Below are 19984 nucleotides of genomic sequence, written 5' to 3'. Positions count from 1 at the left end.
TACATTCACTGTTTGGTTTACAACTCTTGGGTGATAATAAGAAGTAACTGGCTTTTCCTCAAATCTTACTAATCCCCTTTGAAGAATTTCTCTTTGAACTGCCACGGACTGATTTCAAAGACACTATACTGTTTACGTTCATTTACAAAAATGTCTGCAGTTTTTCTTCCGGTCCTTTAATTATTATGATATAACGGAAAATGCATTGGTAAAATAGCCGGGGAACAGGGTACATATGGGAATTTGAAAGCTAATTTCTCTCACTTATGTTTATTGCTATTAATTAGTTGGCAGACACAGTGAACCAAAGCAAATTACAGAGCGTTTCATCTGCAGTGAAAATGGGCAGGCACACTCCAGCCGTCTGCAGAAAACCTGCGAAGACCTACAAGTAGTCTGGATCGGAAATGATCTGGCAAAAAGACGTCAGGGTTCATGGTTTATGTTCCAGCCGTTATCGTCAAAACCGCTCCGGTCACGTTCCGGCGATGGATACAAGTCCCTCCTCTGTTCCGACCGCCTTCCTCCGGTTTCCCTGGAGACGTGAGTCTGGGATAGCAGATCGATCTCGGCGTTCGGTCTGAATTACCGCCCTCGTAAGAACACGAAGTCTCGATGAATAACGAGCGGCGAACTAAACGCTTCCTCTTCATCTTCTTTACCGGCGCTGGTCTTCCACGGCGCACCCCGCCGTGAGGCGCTGGTCTCCGGTGAGAGCGGTCGTTAATACGCGAGCTGTCACGCTCCACGAAGTCTCCTGCAGATATTCGTAATGCAGAGCAGCAGGCAGTGCGGTGTTTCGGATCTCCGAGCACTTCAGAAATACACCCCCCCCCCCCACAAAGCCCGGAGAAGCTCTTGTGGAAGACAGCTTCCTGACATTCTGTGTTTTCTGTTTATTTGTATGTGTGTGTGTGTGTGTGTCAGTTGAGGCCCCTGGGGGGGGAGGACGTGCAGGAAGAGTTGAAAGTGTCTTTGGTTGTGCGTCCGACGCAACGGTGCTCGCGTTCTCTCTGGGAAGCCTCAAAGTCAGGAGAGGGGTGAGAAGGAGACGGAACGCTGGCTGCTTTTCACTCAGGGCCCCTACCTGCCCTTCTCAGGAGCCCCCGGAGCAGCGGTGAATAACCCTGCTCCTGGAGATCTGCCGTCCTGCGGGTCTTCACTCCAGCCCTAACGCAACACACCTCACTCAACAGCTATAGATCTTGTTCAGCTGCTAATTAGTACGGTCAGGTGTGCCTGATCAGGGTTGGAATGAAAACCGACAGTTTGGAAGATCTTCAGAATCGTGCTTGGGTTGATTACTCTTGACCTGGAGTAAAGGGGCATCCACTCAGAGAGGGGAAAGGGCAGAGGAGTCCCAAAAGATTCCCCAGTGACAGTCCTGCCATCCACAGAGGGAGAGGAGATATCGATTAACTCGGCCTTGCCGGATGAGCTTGGCGACGTGATCAGACCCGACGAGGCGATCTCTGTCGGGGGGCGGGGGGGTCGGGGGGGGTTTTGGCCAGGGCCCCCCTTTCTCCGACTTTTTGACCTTGTAATTACGCAGAGTGCTCTGTGCCAAATTGGTTTTCCATGGAAGGTCCTCCAGTGTCCTCGGAGAAATAAACAAAGATCCCTAATAACCTCCCGTCTCTGTGGAGATGCGCACGGCTGATAAGACGTAAACAAGAGGCATGTAAGGGTGAAGGGGCTGTAATGGAGGAGGAGTCTTTACACGCAGCTGAAACTGCATCACTTTATTTACTTTATTTAGATTATGATTCTTAAAAAGGTTCATTATTTTCCCAATCATTCAGAATGCCTTGCGTGTATTTATGCAGATGAAACCAAGTGGGTCAAGTTAGTCCCTTCAAGGACAGAAGTGTCTCACTGAAGGATTTGGACCTGCAGCCATATGGTTTCAAGAACTACAGTAGCTTCTGCAACCCACGGGTCTGCACTGCTGTGCACCAATTACATGTGCCGTGTTTGTCTTAAAAAGATAAGCTGTCCCTCAAAGAATAAATCAATTTACGAGGTTGTCACTGTCCATTGTTATACCAGGAAGTAAAAATCCCACATTTTGTCGTTGACGTGTAATTTATACGCGCACAATGAATTTGATCGTTCAAATGTGTGTCTGAAACTCTGTACTGTCATAATAATACCGCCCCTCAATCTGGCGCCGCGAGTGTCTGGTAACGTCTGCAGAAAACTCTCTGACCAAGAGTTGAAAACGCGAAAAGTACTGTTACTGTTTGCTGACTGAAGATAGGACAACATAGGACAACATTCTAGTGCTTGCAGAAGTCATCTCTGTTTTGCGTCTCGGTGCATTTGTGATGTGATGTAATGCTTGGCTTTGCAAACGGGCGCCGTGTTTGTTAGAATGCCTATTTCTGGATCTCCAAGCTGTCGTGGGATAAGGTGCGACTTGTGACATGGAAAGCAGTAGTGAACGTGGGGGAGGCTGGCTGCCTCGGTGCAACTGTTCAATCTGCTCCTTCGAGCATCTCCGGGGCCGACGCCGAGCCAGCTCAAACCCCGCCGTGTCGCTACCGCCTCCTTAGCGCTCACGCGGGGCGTAACGGCGCTGTCTCCTGTTGTGGGCTCGTCCTCCAAGCACGTCGGGCAAAAAGCGGTTCCTCGGCGAGGCTCAGCCGCGAAGCTGCGGGGCCCGGGGCCGTAAATCGGGCCTCTTTCCTCTTCTCGTTACGCGCCGCGGTGTGAGACGCGGTGCAGGTTTCCACGGTTTCGCTCCCCGTCAGACGTAGTGAACGTAGCGTTTGTGTCCGTGCCTGTTTCTCCAGCCCGGAGAAGGCCCTGAAGGACTCCCTCCAGCCCTACGAAGCGGCCTACCTGTCCAAGTCCCTGTCCCGCCTCTTTGACCCCATCAACCTGGTGTTCCCGCAGGGGGGACGCAACCCCCCCTCCACCGACGAGCTGGAGAGCATCATCAAAACAATAGCCAGGTACAAGCGCCATCCCTCATGAACTGGTAGATATACAACCTATGTCATATAGACTGCAACCGTAACAATCTGTGTCAACTAGCAAGTCCTATGCTATTGCCATCTGCTTAAGAACAGCTAATGTAAAATAGCGTCCTCTTACAAGCATGTACACTCCTAATGAGCACTACCCTATTCTGCCATGCCCATCTGTAGACAGGTAGTTTACCGCACTGCTGGTTGGTGTAATATAACTCCCATTATATTACACCAGTAGTGATTACAGTAGTGCTCCCTCAACTCTTTGCCTAAGGCTAGGTCCCATAGTTCTGCCACCTTATATGTTGTAATGTAACACTACCTCCCTATCTGCTATATCTAGTGTAAGTACTGCACTACCCCTGACAGTGATTTTCTTTACCATTGTCTAAAGTAGTAGAACTACTACCACCCTCCCACTATAGCCAGGTCATGTACTACTGACCCTAACACAACAGACAGGTAATGTAACAGTGACCCTACCTGGCTCTGGTTACTAAATACTGCCATTGTGCTTTGTGGAGAACTGCTTTTAAGTTCTGAGGCAAAATTGTCCACATTATTATTGAGAGGAACAATTTTCACTGCTTCTAACATTGGAGAGGCCATGTCCTGGCCCAACCTCCTATGACCCTGTGTTTGACTGCACTACAAAAAAACAAAAAATAAGTCTTGTTTAAGAAGTGTTTTCGTATTATATTAGACTTATTTATTATTATTAATTACATTTTATATAGCATTTTTCCAGATGCTCAAAGTGCTTTACAGTGAACTCACCTCACCCACCACCAATGTGTAGCACCCACCTGGGTGATGCACGGCAGCCATTTTGCGCCAGAACGCTCACCACACATTAGCGAAGGTGGAGAGGGAGAGAACAATTATTTGGCCAATTAAATCTGGGGATGATTTTTAGTGGCAAGTTTTTTGCAAGAGCCAGATCTGGGATTTGGCCAGGACACCGGGGAACCCCCTACTCTTAGCAATAAGTGTCATGGGATCTTTAATGACCACAGAGAGTCATTTCTATTTCTATTTGCTAAATAAGACAGAAAGATTGCCAATGAGGTAAGGCAGTTTGTCTCATTTCAATATTTGCCAGTGTCATAAGACAATTTGTCAAGGATGCAGTAACAAAAAGCAAGCTAATATTTTCTAAATGAGAGAAAAAAAAAAGATTTTAAGTCTCATTTCAAGAATAAAACGCGTTAAGACAGATGGTTTTTGTAGTCCACTTCCCTTCCTGTGGCCCTGTACTTCACTGATTTGTCTACAGACAGATAGTACAGCGCCTTAAACTTTACCTGTTGCTTCATTAAAAGGCCCAGCTGAGTAACCAGCCTCATCACGTTGAAACCTTCTTATGAATAGAAGCTAATGGCTCCGCTAATGCAGGCTACCCCTTGGCGCAGTGCATTACTGTTCGCCGATCGAAACCCCTCAGCCCCCCCGCTGTTTGATTGAAGTTGCGTACTGGCAGAACCGATTGCTGCTTTGTAAAGTACGGGAGTTAAAGTGCCAATTCATAGCCCTTTTAAGTACAGTTCAGAACGTGTTCTTTCCGCTTCACGGGGTCGTAGGATGTTGTAAGATGTTATTTGTGATTGAGGCCGCCCTTTGGCGTAGGGAAAGGAGGAAGTCTTTCTCTTCGCACTCCTTTGTATTCCCCGTGTGGCAATCATTCATTTTTAATTTGACAAAATGAAGACGTATCCCATCATGGCCGTATGCAATGCTGTGTCTGGATACTACCTCCTCAGTGTGCATAATAAAAAAGGCCATTTACTTACACTTGGCGTACTGCCTGTTCACACACTTTCATATATGCTTTCATCACATGTACTCAGTGCTTATCTCTATGAGGGCTCTGCATACATAATGTTGTCACCTCTGTACTTTCATAGTCATTATTTTATATGGTAATATTATTTTATATGGTAATTACACTGCGAGAGCATTATGTGTAAGTACGAGTGTGAGCCAGGCTGTGGGACTCTGACGCAGGTTTTTTGGGCGTGTCGTTTTCTCTCCTCCCCAGCGAGCTGAACGTGGCGGCAGTGGATCCCATCCTGACCCTGGCCGTGGCGAAGAACGCCGCCAAGACCGTCCAGCTGTTCTGCGTGAAGTCCGAGCAGCTGGTGAGTTTCTGCGCAACTGGACGGTTTCTCTACTCAGTTTTAAAGAGTTTCTTTGAAGTTTCGGAGGAGGCGGTGAGTTCACACACACACGCTCGGGCAGATTCTGCTCAGTCGGAGACTTTCTGAGAAGCTAGCGAGATCCTGTGAGGGTGGAGTGTGAGGAGGACCGTGGAGAAGAAGGCCTGTGGCTGTTTGAAATGGGGAAACCATCCTGATAAATAAAGCGCAGTGTGCCTTCTCCTCTGATGTCAGATACACATTTGAAAAGCTGAGTTTGTGTTATGTAAGCTTTCGATAGTTGTTGAAATTCAGTTTCACCAGTGTGTGCCTGGAGCTACAGGCCTCCCTGTACTGTAGCTACCAGGTGTTTTCCGTTATCATTTTCCAAAGGGGGTTGGGTAATTGGGAGTAGCAGAGCTGAGATAAGCTGGTTTTAGATTTGCTGCTGTGGTTTCAGATGAGGTGATTCATTTATTAAGTGTCAGCTTTCATTATCACCTAAATCAGACAGTCAATATTATTTTCTTTCAGATTATTGCAGCGGTTGTTTCCAAATAATTACATCTCAAAGTGTGTTTGGTTTCCGCTTTTTTAAATTTGTATTTAAACACAGGAGGTATTGTATTTCAATTTTCCAACCTCTCAGTAGCAACTGCATAGCTGATTCCATTTTCAGTGCTGTAGCCATTTTCTTATACTGTATGTACTGTAGCTCAAACAAAGGTGATGACTTGGTCTACAAGACGCAGTAGATGACCCTCTACAATGTTCATGTCGTACTGCTTAGAAAGTGCAGGTTATCTCTGCCAGTCTAGTTTAATTGAGAAATAGTTTTAAACCAGCGGCAGGGGTGTCTTGCTGCCGCCAACATGTCCGAAATGACGAAACACGTTAACGGCGAGGTAAAAAATAACTGAGTACAAGAGCTTGGGACCCAAGAGGCAGTCTGTACACGGTGAGAAATCTCGGGGGCAGTAGTTTTAAGGGCACTCTTCTCCTTGTTGGCGTTTTGGCGGGAGCTGGGCTCGTTGTCCTTCCAGCCCCAGAGAGCGCGCTGAAGCCACTCACCCAACTGTCCGGCCCGCAGGCTCGCGCTCGACGCTAAATTAGCTTTCCACAGCCAGAGTCCACCTGTGAGCGCTGTGGACTGCGATCGTCGCCTACAGCCATCAGGCAAAATAAAAAATCCCTCATTCTTGCCCTCTCTTCCTTGAATTGTTTTTTCTTTTCTTTTCTTTTTTTGCTTTCTCCCACATCAGACAAGACCGGCCATCGCTCTGATGATAATGGCTGGCCAGCTCCTTTTGAGCGGGAGTCGGATATAGTGGCACCCTGTGCTGCCCGGAGGTGCAGGTTGGGCTCTCTGTCTGAAAGGGCCCGAGTGGCCCCGGGGTCAGCACACGGGGCCTCCCAGGCGGGCTTGCGGGTTGTTAACTGTCATTTCATGTCACAATTTGAGGATGCCTTTTATGTTTGGGGTCAAATTGACACCGGCAGTTTAAATTTAGACAATATTCATGGAAAATATACGACTCCCTAATGTCTTCCAAATCACTAGCCTTTTATCTCTTTTTTTTTTAAATCTCTATTTATCTTTAATTTGTGGAAAAACTTCTCGTTTTAGCGCCTGAGGTAAGTGATTGTTTGAAACCTGTACAAGAAAATGCCACCAGAATTACCCACAAAAACCAGAGGTAAAAAATAAAAAAAAAGATTATATATTTTCTTACGTTTTTGCAGCTACAGAGCCTGGGGTCAAAATGACCCCACACAACGCCTTTGTATCCTAAGATAGTCCAGGCCTTTTGAAAACAGCATTATGTTTATGGCACGTCTATTTAATCCCGCCAAATTCAGAAAAATCGTACCGTGTCAAGAAGAAAAAATAAGTTTAACTGGTTTTTAAGAGATGTCAAACACTGAACGGGGTCAAATTGACCCCAAACATAATATGTGGCTTAAGTCATGCGACCATGCACAATCTCCTCACTGCTGAGCTCTTTGTGTTACATCCTTTAGCCACTAGTGGCGTGCGCATTTATTTGAGCTTGTGGGCCATATTAGTCTATTGGTCTCACAGAGTGTGGTATCTGGTCACAGTAGTGCTTTGTCCTGTAGTTTAATAACACCTTTAAGTTAACGCTTTTACAGATTTATGCACATTGCCGCAAGTTCCTGAAATGAACGTGTAATTAATGGGTAAGGATCTGAAAGCTGTATAGCGCTTGAATTGCTGGAGTTTGTTAAACCTTGGGGGTTCCATTTAAAGTCTCGCCCTCCCCCATGCGCCCCCACATCCACGCCCAATCCCAGGGTTTATTGGTTTCTCTGCAGCAGCCCTTGTAATTTGAGATGTCATTCGGAGCCCTTTGTACGATATGTAACCCTCGTGGCTGCAATCGTCGGTTCGGCTGGTAAGTCTTTTAAAAAAAAAAAAAAACTAAAAAAAAAACGATTTAAAAGGCGTTTCAGAAGGAGAGCAAATGAAAGCCTGCGAGCAAGGAGGCCCGGACGTTAAGCTACTCCTCTTCGGATAGAGAGAACGGCGTGGAAAAAAGAAAAGAACCGCACGCAAAAGTGGGGAATGAGAATGCTGGGAAGTCATTACAACCTGTCCCGCACGGCGGACCCCCTTCTGCTGGGCTCAGATTACGCCCCCATCTCCGACCCGCTAATCCCAAATGGAACGGCCCGGAGTCGCCGGCTTTCGCGATGCGGAAAATGGGCTTTTTTCGGACGCGAGTTCCAGACGCCCACCACCCAGCGCTCTCTCTCCCCCCGAAGCCGTCCGTCTGTTTGCGATCAGCGGAGGACGGAGCACCGGCGGGTCATTAAGTAAATAAATGAGTAACGGCAGTGGTGTCACAAGGTCACATGTCACCGGCCTTCAGGGATTAAGGCCCGGTCACCAGGGCGCTCAAGTCTGGCTCATAACCTTATAATGTTATTCACATTACAACCTGCGACTCCTTTGAGCCTGCGACTGCAGCCCAGACGGAGTGCTTCTCTCTCTCCTGAAGCCACAGCGTTCTCAGCCTTGCGTACACAGCTAGGAGAAAGCTAGGTGACGCGGGGACACCTGTGTATTTCGGTAATCAATGTGAGCTTTTTAATCAGTGCGTAACTCCCCAGAAACCCATGCCACAGCTAAAGGTTGTACTGATTAGTCTCTTGTTTGCACAAAATCAAAATGTATTCAAGAAAATGTATTCTGGCTTCAGGTGCCGCAAGTGTACGTGGGAAATTCACTTTGCTATAACGCGTACTGGACATGTTTGGTGTGGTTTTTTTATTTTTTTATAATGTTGTTCTCTGCTCACTTCATTTCTCTGCTCAGCTTTTGGTACAGCCCTCCAGTTTATCTCACAAAAGCGGAGATTAAATCTGCCTAAATCTCCTTTAAAAGGCGAAAGCCAGTAAGTCTGCCTATTTCTCTCACAAAAACCAGGGTCAAATGAGTCTGCCCGTCTGCCTGAATCTCTTAAACCCAGATTGATTAAGTGCGCCTGCCTAAATACGTCTGCCTGTTTCTTTTTGTCGCCACTGAGCTTGATTTAGCCCGGTTCATTTAGAGAAGGTGAGGTCAATTATGTCTGCCCATTCCTTATTAAAACGGCGGTCAGCGGAGTCCGCCCGCTCCTTGTTCAATTGAGGTTGATTTAGCGAGCCTATTTCTCTTATAATTTGTGAGAGCTGGGGTTGATTAAGTCTGCCTGTTTCTCTTCTAAGAGCAGGGGTCGATTAGGCCCCGCCTCCTCTTAAACATGGCCGTGTGGCGTGATGGTGGAGGGGGGGGCCCGGGGCCCAAAGGTTATGGGCTGAGTTCCCAGTTGGGGCACAACCGGCCGTACCCTTGAGACAGAGCACTTCATCAGATCGCTGGAAAACCCCAAGTAAGCGTCTGTGGTCGCCCAGGATAAGGCCACCTCCCAGGGAAATAAATAAAAATAAGGCAGAAAGCTGAAGGAGATGATTAAATCCGTTTCTGTTTCTCTCATAAACGGCGAGGTGGACTGATTCCGTCGGCCGTCCTGGAGCAGTGTCTCCTGCCGTGGGTTCGGCCGGCTCCGGTCTCCCCTTCAGAGGGAGCGATGTTGGAGCGGGCAGCTGATTCGCTTTTCTTGCCTGTCTCCTTCAGCGAGGATTGATGGGGTTTGCCTGAGAGCTAGACGTTCCCAAGCTGGGCTGCGGGGCCTGGCTTCAGGCCACTGTCTGAGTTCACCTGCTCTTCCCAATAGCAGTGCAATGCCCTATGTGCTTGTAATGTATTATTAAGTTGCAATTCCCATACTTAATAGTTCCAAGTGCACACACACGCACATGTACACACACTTCACAGTCATGCATGCCAGCCTGTAAGGGGCTGCTGCCGCCAAGGCGGCTCATTAATGTTGAATTCGCGGCGGCGTCCCCTCCTGTCACGGGCGGATTTGGCTTCTCATTTCCACCGGCCACCCCCGGCAATTTAGCCTCGTTTGGCGGGCTGGCGCAGCTGAGGCCGCGCGTCGCGCGCGGGGTGGTTGTTATCGGGGGGGACAGCATCCGCGCGGCGCTCCGCAGCTGCGCTCTCCTCTGCGCGTGTGAAAAGGGAAGGAGGCGCGTTAAGCGTGGGCGTGGGAGCGCGCCTGCCCCCGCCGCGCATCAGGTGTAGCTATTTTGATCTTCTCCAAACAGCGGAAATGAACACGCTCTGGACTGTAGCAGCGCGGCGATGGAAATAACGAAGAGGCAGGGGGGACGGCCGTTTGCTGAGAGACAGCAGAGTGGATAGCGTTCGCCCTCAGAGGAGTGGAGCACGCTACCCGGCATTTCAGTAGCCCCGTACTTCTTTCAGCCCTGCACGCTTTGCAGTGTGGACCTCTCCCACTGATACATGGATGCCTCCGGTCGCTGATGCGCTGCATGCTGCATTAAAAGGGGCCTCTGTGTGAAGCCCTGTGCCTCCCACGCCAGACCGGGCCACAGGCTACAGGCTACAGGCTCCCAGCTCCCTGGGAGGGTCGTCGTTATTTACTCTGGAGCGTTCGGGGGGTCAGAGGTCGGCCGCAGCGGCACTCAGCGGTGATTGATGACGCCGCCGGTGCGCCCGTCGTGTTCTTCAGAGCAGTCACAGCTGCGGCTTCGGCTCACGGATCGAACGCTGCTCGTATTTAGGAGACTGTGGGGCGAACGCTGGATTGATTTTCCAGAGCGTGTGTGGGGGGGGGGGGGGGTGGGGGGCATTCAGAGGGGAGGGGTGAAGGCAGTACAGGTGTAATGAGGGTAACTGTGCTGACCTACATAAAGCCCTGCCTCTTGATGAAGGCTTGTGGCGGATCGTGCTCGCGGTGCGGTCCCAGAGCTCCACGGCGGTTCTCGGTCCAGGGACTCGGACATTACCCACACGCTGGCCACCGCGGTTTGCGGCTCCGGTCAAAGAGGTGCCGCGGTTACCGGTCAAAGAGGCACTATGGTCACCGGTCAAAGAGGCGCCACGGTTACCGGTCAAAGAGGCTCCACGGTTACCGGTCAAAGAGGCTCCACGGTTACCGGTCAAAGAGGCTCCACGGTTACCGGTCAAAGAGGCGCCACGGTTACCGGTCAAAGAGGCGCCACGGTTACCGGTCAAAGAGGCCCCACGGTCACCGGTCAAAGAGCCGTCGCGGTCACTGCCCGCTTCTCTTCTGTTGTCTGTCTGATTGTAACCCGGTTTCCCCTCTGTGAAATCCCATGCGCTGTATATCAGCACACTGCTCAACACCTTGCCTGGCATGAGCACGCATGTGCGGCGAGGTGATAATTAACTGTTGCCATGCCATTTTTAGATTGTTGCCATGGCACCCCTACAAAGTGCTCTACAATGTTTTTTTTTTTGTTGTTTGTTTGTTTTTTTTCCCTTGATCTGTGAATTCCCCATTTTTGACACGGTCTCACCTTTTAAACCGGGAATTCAAGACGTGGTTCACCCCAAAGTAGCACATTTTTTCTCTTCTTGTAAGTGGTTTTAAATTTTATTTTCCCCATCACTTGTGCAGATCAGATGGAAGGCTGATTCGGGGTGGGGATGCACACGCCTCTCGTGAACGCAGGGGGTGGGGGGGAGGGATGATTGTGACATGGAGACAGTGAGCCACCTGCGGCCATCTTGTACCCCAGTGGGCAGACACGCCTGCAGGTAGCGTGCATGTAGCTGAGCTGCAGCATAGGAGCTATAAGAGCTACTTTTTCCCAGAATCCTCTCTGGTCTCCCCTGAGAAGTCCCTCTGGCCTTGAGGTGTGACCATCTGCTGGCCTTTCCCCTTCTCTTTTCTCTTCTTTTCTGTTTTCTTTCTCTTAGTTTTCATGTCTGGTGTTGAGAATCGGCTTCTGTCCTTCTCTCCACTCATCATCTCACCGACTGACCAAATGTAGTAGCGTGGCTGCTCCACTAGGGGACCCTGTGAGGTGTGCCCGTTCGGTTGCAGTGACTCCAAACCCACCTTCCGTCCCTCCCCCTCTCTCTCTCCACAGCTGTGCACCCAGGGCGATGCCAGCCAGGTGATCGGGCCCCTGACGGAAGGCCAGAGGCGCAATGTGGCGGTGGTCAACTCCCTGTACAAGCTGCAGCAGGCCGTGGGGAAGGTATTTATCCATCTCGTCTCCGTTCTACCCCTCCAGTCTATTGCTTGATTTAGGAATATAGATCTAAGCAGAGTGCTCTGATGAAAGATGTGGGGAAAAAAAGAAAGAAAAGAGAAAGAAAAACAGTAGTGCTTGGTTGATTTTTTTTAAAAAATCATTTAAAACAAAATGGAGTGAGATTCAGCAAACCTGGTTGATGACGGTAGGACTAACAGGTGAGCATTTAAAGTTGTGATGCATTATGCTACATTCCATTGTAGGTGGTCCCAGGACCTTATATGTTAACTGCAAATAACGAAATGTTTGGGCACAGCATGCAAGAAAGCCTCTATAACAGAAACGAATAAATCTGGTTGGTTTCTGTTCATTTCACGAGCATTTATACTGCAGTATCTGTGATGAATAACTGATGTGTATGCGGTATGTGTATCCTGGTTGCTGGCATTGAGAATGCAGAGAAACTGTATCCACATTTCAAATCCCCTGCTTGCATGGCCAAATTCTGCTCACTTTTACAGTGTAATGAAAAATAATACTGCCACAAGATAAATCAGAAAATAGAATTAGTTATTCGTATACATAATTCAGGTAATTAATTTTTTCATTTCTAAAGGAGCAAAATAAATGAAATGTACACAGTGTACTTTGTTATGTAACAAGAGCAACACACAGGGGTTCAGATGGAAGCCAAAAATCCTGAATTTCAAAGCGCTGTAGACAGTGTGCTTTGAACTCTGCCATCCATTGTCCCCTGTTGGCAGACCTATTGCTCTAGGTTCTACAGATAACCCTAAATTTTCTCTCTCCTCTGCATGTCGCCATGTTTAATCAAGCCAATCTACTCCCCAGCCAACCTCATTAATGACTGAGCCAAAGTCTACCTTCTGGGCCGTTGGTTGATTAATCAGGCCTGGTGTTTGTTGGGGGGGGGGGGAGATCGGGCTCATTTTGGATGTGGGGCGACATAGCTCAGGAGGTAAGACCGATTGTCTGGCAGTCGGAGGGTTGCCGGTTCAAACCCCGCCCTGGGCATGTCGAAGTGTCCTTGAGCAAGACACCTAACCCCTAACCCCTAACTGCTCTGGCAAATGAGAGGCATCAATTGTAAAGCGCTTTGGATAAAAGCGCTATATAAATGCAGACCATTTACCATTTACCATTTACCATGTACGCGATCCAGCATGGAAGGGACATATCAGAAGAGACTGCACAGCCTTCACTGGGGGTTGTGCTGGGGATCACCACAGTGCTGTGAGCTTAAATCGTATTCTCAGTCACTCGATGCAGTACGATGAGATTTTTAAAAAGCGCTTGAGTTGCGGCAGAAGAGGTGGGGGGACATTGCTGGGAGAAGCAGAGTTTGTTTTATTAAAAATACATTGGAGTAATTCTTCTTCCACCGCTTTGATGATTAATAGCCTAATGAAACGCAATTACCCTTGCGGTGAAATATTTAACGGGCGAGGTTATCGAAATTTTAATTTGGGAACGCGGCAGCGCGGCGCGTATGGCGTCTGTCCCCCGGAGCGGGGAGAGCACAGCCCGCGGGGGAGCGATGCTATTGGACGCCCGGGACGCCGTCCTCCTCGGCCGGGCGATCGCTGCCTCGCCGGGCCAGGAGGGCGGGTCGCGGCCTCCGCTCGGCTCCCGGCGCGCTCCGTGTAGTTTTAGGGAGCGCGCCTGTTAGCCAGACGGCGCGGCGTGTGTGCAGGGAGGGGGTGCGATGGGCTGGGCTCACCCCCTCCATCTGTGCTGCTGTCGCTGGTGTGCCCCGCGAGCCGTTCGCCCGGGACACGCAGGCGCGCGATTGGCTGCTCCGGGGCAGCTCTCTGCAGTAAAGACTAGCGCTGTCTCTCTCGAACCTGGCCACAGGTACGAGGAGCTTTCAGTTTTTAATGTTTCCGGGGGGGAGTCGTCTTCGACGGGGGAGACGGTAGATAACGTTTCAATCACATTTATCCAAACTCCTTTCGGGGCCATTTTATTCTGCTGGGTCGCTGGCCGCAGGGCTTGTAATAAAGTTGTTGTGACTTTAAGGAATTGAAGGAGTAGAGCTCTGCCTGGATGAGGCCTCTCTGATGTGACCTCTCTCTCTGAAATGACCTCTCTCTCTAAAATGACCTCTCTCTGTCTAATGTGACCCCATCTCTCTCTCTCTCTCTCTCTGTTTGGCAGGTGATCTCTGGGATGGCCTCGTTCCCTCCGGCTGCAGAGCAGTCCCTCACTTCTGCGTTGGAGGTACTTTCTGCTCTCATTCTTCCTGCACCACTGACACCTCCTGCCTCTGCACCTCTGACACTACCTCTCTCTGAGCCACTGACACTACCTCTCACTGAGCCACTGACACCACTTTTCACTGAACCACTGACACTACATCTCACTGCACCACTGACACCACTTTTCACTGAACCACTGACACTACATCTCACTGCACCACTGACACACCTCAGGCTGCACCACTGGCCACGGTGCCACTGGCAAAAACTTGTCACTGTTTTTGACTTAGCCCAGTACATATTCCATACTCCACCCCACATCACTCAAAAACACAATATCTCAATACTCAACAATAACTCCAGCACCTCTCCTCTGTGTTTGCGCTGTTTAAGTGCATATTGAATGGCGAGATAGGCACCAGATAGCTCTATACACTTCACATCCATGACAGCGCGTCATGCCTTAATGAACATGCGCAGCATTGACACCTCTTTACATGGCTGAGTGTGTGATGCTGGATTACCGCAGCCCAGGTTATATGCACATCCCTCCACGCTGCTCACATCATCTCGAGCAGCGAGCGGTAAGGAGGAAGGAACGCCGCGGTCGTGCGGTCATGCGGTTAGCGGGCTCCGCTGTCGGGGTTTCACCTGTCAGTCTGCGGGGATGGAGACTTCGGGAGATTGACAGGGAGGCGCGATTCACACTTCATATGACACTAGACCTGCACGGGGGGTGGCGGGAGGCGTTACGCTGCTGACAGGTCGCCTCGAACCGAAAAGACAGATCGGTGTGGATCTGTTCCGTCCTGTTGGGAAGGACTGCGGTGAATATCGGGTCGCACGGAACAGGTCCCCCCCCCCCCCCAGCCGTTTTTTCACACTGTTTGCGGGCCCCCCTCTCCTCCTCCTCCACCTCTTCCTTCGGTTTGCTGATATTGGGACCCACGTCCCTGTGTTAGCGTAGCTATCAGAAGAGCAAACGGAGCAGTCTTTGTTTTTCTCTCTCCCGCACCGCGAGCACACAGTGATGTTCCAGAGAAGGGCCAGGTAGCGAGGCGGGAGTCTCTCGGGCGGCATCCTGACCTGCAGATTAAATGATTTGTCCTTTCGCCTCACACAAAAAAAAAACATCTACTGAATTTGTCCACTATAGGGACCAACTTTTTTCCAGATCGTTATAGGTTCTCTGTTCATTTACTTTGGCTTCTTCGCTCCCTGTCCTTTTGTTATTGTTTCATGAATTGTTGAAGCCTCGTGCTGTCTTCAGTGGATTATTTATTTTAAAATGTTTTCAGAACTGATTTGTACCATCTTTGTGTGCAGAGTGGGCATGTGCCGATATTAAAATTTCATAGTACAATTATCATTTTCATGATACATAAGTATAATCTTGCTAATTATTGAATGAAGTTATAAGTCTTAAAAACAGCATTAAAACATACTTCAGTGACAAAAATACAAATTTACCCCAATTAAAAAACATCTGTTTCAATAAAACATGTTGTAAAACAAATGTAAAAATGTTAACATTTTCGCCATGCCAAACTAGTATGAACAAAATACAGAATTCAAAAGTGAATATAAACTTTTTTTTTAACAAAACAACATGCAGCTTACTTTAGTAAATATGTAAGTAAAAGTACAAGCACAAGTAAGCATTTCAGCCTACTTTTAAACAACGCAATAACTGTGCAGCTTATTCAGAAATACATGTATTGGCCCTCTTTTAAACACAAAAATAGCTCCTTAATTTCACCAGAAAAGAACACGTGCAGCATATTCAGAAGGGGGAAGGGGTGGGGGAAGCTCCGTTGTTTCTGGTGACGTTATCTCCTGCTGCAGAGATGTACTGCATGACCTCTGCCTTCCCCCACGGGGCGATGAAAATGAGAACGGCTCCCCCTGTGTCCGAAGCCGGGTACTGCTCTTCTCCAGTTTTATAGGCGGCTGGCTAGCGTTAAATGTTACGGCCGGCTATTTCCGTAATGACTGTGATATAAATGAATTAAATAACCTTTAATGTTTTTTTTTTACCAAGATATACAGCTGTGTCGAGGAGGGGAGCTTATCGTCCCCTCCCTAGTACAGAGCCCTGCACACACACGCGCTCACAGCCACACACGCTCACACACTCGCACATACACACTCGCACGCTCACACACGCACACACTCGCACATACACGCTCACACACACACACACGCACACACTCACGCTCACACACACGCACATGCACACACTCGCACGCACACACTCGCACATACACACACGCACATGCACACACTCGCACGCACACACACGCACATACGCACACACTCACACGCACACTCACATGCACACACTCACACGCACACACGCGCACACACACACACACGCGCACACACACGCACGCACACCAGTAGGGCCTAAGAGCAGGAAGTAAATTACGGGCGCAATGTGAACTTCACCACGGGCGAGTTCTGCGGGCGGCGATCTGTGCGGGCGATCTCTTTATCTGCCTGTTGCAGGGGGTTTGCTGAGTCACACACACACGCTCACACACATGTGCACACGCACACACATGCACACACACAGGTAAGACCTAAGAGCAGGAAGTGAATTACGGGCACGACGGGAACTTCATCGCGGGCGAGTTCTGCGGGCGCAGATCTGCGCGGCCGATCTGTTTATCTCCCTGGTGCAGGGGGTTTGCTGATGGACGCGCACACACGCCAAAGGAACCGGCCTATTGAGTTTAGATTGACCTCGCAGGAGATGGAACACCGGATAAGCGATCGGAACGGGGGGGGTCTGCGGAGGTCCCCCGGACGGAGGTGGGGTGGGGGGGAGGGGGGAGGGGAGGGGGTGCGTCTGATGTGACGCGCACTTTGGGTGTCCGCGTGTCACGCGGGGAAGGGAAAATGTCATCCGCCAGGCTAATTACATGTGGATCACAGGCGAAATGCCAGCCTGTCCGCTGCTCAATGGCGCTTCAGTGCCAAATGTCCGTCAGTCACACGTGCCCCACAGTACCCCCGCGCTCGCTCTCCGGCGCGTCCGCGTGCGCTTCCTCCGGATTCGCCGCCGTCCTCCTTTGTGCCGTGGATTAGGTTGCCGAGGCTGATTAGGTTTCGCCTTCAGATAAGGGAAATAAATTGCACGCCTCGAGTTCAAAAGAGGTAATTGGCTTTTAAGTAGGCCAGGATTTTTTTAAAACTTTTTTTTCTTTTACTCTGCTTCTTTTGTGGCTGCGCTCATTAGCATATGCATGAGCTTGAGTCAGCGTGCGCGCGAGGGGGTGTTCATTCATGTGGCGCGGAGACTTTTAAGCATTTTAACCTCTTCCTGCCCCCCCCAAACCCCCCCCTTGCTGCAGTCGCTGCAGGCCCTGATGGCCGCCGCCGTCCAGCCGCTGCTCCTGTCCGTCAGCGACTCCGTGGAGGCCATCATCATCACCATGCACCTGGAGGACTTCTCTGGGTGAGAGCCGCCTACATTTCCCACAAGGCCGTTCTGCACTCGGTGATTGGGGCCCTGCAGAAATTCCCGATCAGCTGACTTAATCCTTTCAGGTGTAACATCACAAGTACGTGTGTGATTAGAATGTTCTTAACTGAACATTCTACAGCCGATGTAACAATTGCTACTGGTAATTGAAAGCAATGGAGTTTGACTTAGAATTATGTAAGAACATTCCAGAACACCTACTCTTCAGAGGATTAATCAGGAGGCATGTAATCTGCGTTTAAACTCTTTATCTGCCAGATGTCTAATCTCAGAAATTACTTGATAAATACCACAAGAGCATGGGGAGTTACTTCATGAAAGATTCATTATTAAAAGCTTGCCAGTGGTTGTCATCACAAATTAATATTGTGACACAGTTAAAAGCGAGGGTCGCCAAAGTGGAGCACGGACACGCCAAGGACATCTAGAAGAATAACAGACTGCCCACCGATGGGCACGGTTAGTATTGTACACGTGTCATTTATTGTTGGATGTCGAGAAAACCACAATGGACCGGCATTTCAATTGCCATAAATATCAGAAGTCAAAAATGGAGTTTAATAAATGCAAGGGGTGATCTTCCACCAATAAACAAAAGATAAATGGTAGCGTAGAGGCCTGGCATAGTGTAGTTTATGATTTTACACGGCCATTTGTCAGTGAAAACAAATGGCTCATCCTATGCGAATGACTCCAGTGACCATTCTTTACAATGTAGTTACTGAGATGGGTGTATTAACCCCATTACCTCAAAACTAGGAAAATGCAAACCTCCAATGCAGTCCCTCCATTCAGTTTAAATGATAGTAAATCCTCTATTAGCATACGGTAATGAAGTCACATCAGTATCATTTGCACGCAGAACTATTCTGAATGAAATCGCGTATGTTTTATTTAACTTGTTAAAAATCCATAAATTAAATTGACAGGGTAATAAACCATATGTGTAGAAACTTTCAATGAATTCCCTGAAAAACTCTGCACATACTGTTACCCCAAGCAGCTTTAAGGTAATGCAATTCCTTCAGCCAGCATGTTAATTTTTCAAAGCAATAATGATTATTATTTCTGCAGTACTTCCCCGTCTTGCTTAAAATTTTGTGCGTTGTCTCTCCATACTGTTGAGCAGAATGATAAGTGAGTGATAAGCACACTTTTACTGTGGACAATCCACAAGCTCAGAAGCTTCATTTCCAGTAATGCACTTGTTGAGATGATCAATGTTAAACAAGTGGTTTGAGAAAAGAGGACCGTGACATTGTAATTCAGGGAGGCAGGAACCGCCGGTGACAGAAGTCAGGATCTTCTAAGGGCCTCAGAGATGATACATAATTCAGTTCCCCATTGGCCCGTCTCAGAGCTTTTCAGCGTGACGGAATGTCCCCGTGTAGACACGGCGAAGCCAGTCGTTACCCACAATGCCGCACGTCCGTTCCATTTTTAAGGCCTTATTTTTACATCTGTGGGACTGAATGTGCCGCTGGAGCCTCCCGGCACCGTGACCTTTCCTGGATGAAAGGAGGCGTGGCGGATACGCTCCCCGCGCCCGACCGGCTCGTCCGCCGGGAGACGGATTAGCAGGTGAATGGAAGCCATGCTTCCTTTCAGAGAGCGGGGACTTCCGTCGTCTATGTCTGTGGGTGTGTGTGTGCGCGTGTGTGTGCATGTGCATGCACGTGTGTGCACGTGTGTGTGTGTGTGTGTGTGTGTGTGTGTGTGTGTGTGTGCGCACTTGTGTGTGTGTATGTGCATGCACGTGTGTGCACACGTGTGTGTTTGTGTGTGTGTGTGTGTGTGTGTATGCTGTGTGTGTGTGTGTGTGTGTGTATGTGCATGCACGTGTGTGCACGTGTGTGTGTGTGTGTGTGTGTTTGTGTGTGCAGTCTGTGTGTGTGTGCTGTGTGTGTGTGTGTGTGTGTGTGTGTGTATGTGCGCGCGCGTGTGTGTGGAACGGGGGGGTTGGGGGTGTGTATGAGTGTCTCAGTGATGGGATGAGAGGGCTTCCTGATCCCACAGTAGGGGCTGTCACTATCAGTCTGTCCTGTTAGTGCCCCACCGTTGAAAAACATTTTGAGTGGCATTACCCGTTGCGATAAGCTCAGGGTGTCTGTTCCATTAGTTGTGTAATTATCTGTTAAACTGGCAAATAACGGTTTTAAGAGAAACAGTTAAAAGGGTAACAGTTAAAACATTTGTTCTGATGAGTATGCATAATGGATTAATTATCATGTGTGAAACCCCGTGGCATGATCAGGTGAGGGTGGAGGGGGCTCCTTGGAGCCTGTATGGTGAGCGGTGTGTAATACTGGCTGCTGTCACCCTCTTTGCGGTCCTGCTGGATTCAGATAATTACCGTACTTAGCCTATACGCATAAGAGCTCGAGCCCTGAGCACCTGACCCTGCAACAGCCCTGATTAGGCTCTCCTCCAAGCGGCGGACTGCAATTGTGATTTGCGTGAGGCTCTTTTTTTGAATCGTTATGAATGAAAAGGGGAATGTGTGTGTATGTGTGTGTGTGTGTATGTGTGTGTGTGTGTGTGTGTGTGTGTGTGTAAGTGTGTGTGTCT

At 49.1% G+C, this 19984-nt stretch overlaps 1 protein-coding gene across 1 annotated transcript in view; it reads left to right on the top strand.

Moving 5' to 3' along the window:
- cog5 (component of oligomeric golgi complex 5) overlaps positions 1-19984 on the top strand; it is a 128470-nt gene that overhangs the window by 93222 nt on the left and 15264 nt on the right. The window contains exons 13-17 of the mRNA XM_064342813.1: positions 2796-2957; positions 5014-5113; positions 11603-11713; positions 13889-13951; positions 17286-17389. Of these exons, the coding sequence (XP_064198883.1) occupies positions 2796-2957; positions 5014-5113; positions 11603-11713; positions 13889-13951; positions 17286-17389 (540 nt within the window). The remainder of the gene's footprint in view (positions 1-2795; positions 2958-5013; positions 5114-11602; positions 11714-13888; positions 13952-17285; positions 17390-19984) is intronic.

This window comes from Anguilla rostrata, chromosome 7 (genome assembly GCF_018555375.3).
Source record: "Anguilla rostrata isolate EN2019 chromosome 7, ASM1855537v3, whole genome shotgun sequence".
In the NCBI taxonomy this organism is placed as follows: Eukaryota; Metazoa; Chordata; class Actinopteri; order Anguilliformes; family Anguillidae; genus Anguilla; species Anguilla rostrata.
Note: the sequence above shows the minus strand (reverse complement) of the source record. Positions and strands in the feature narration are given on the sequence as shown.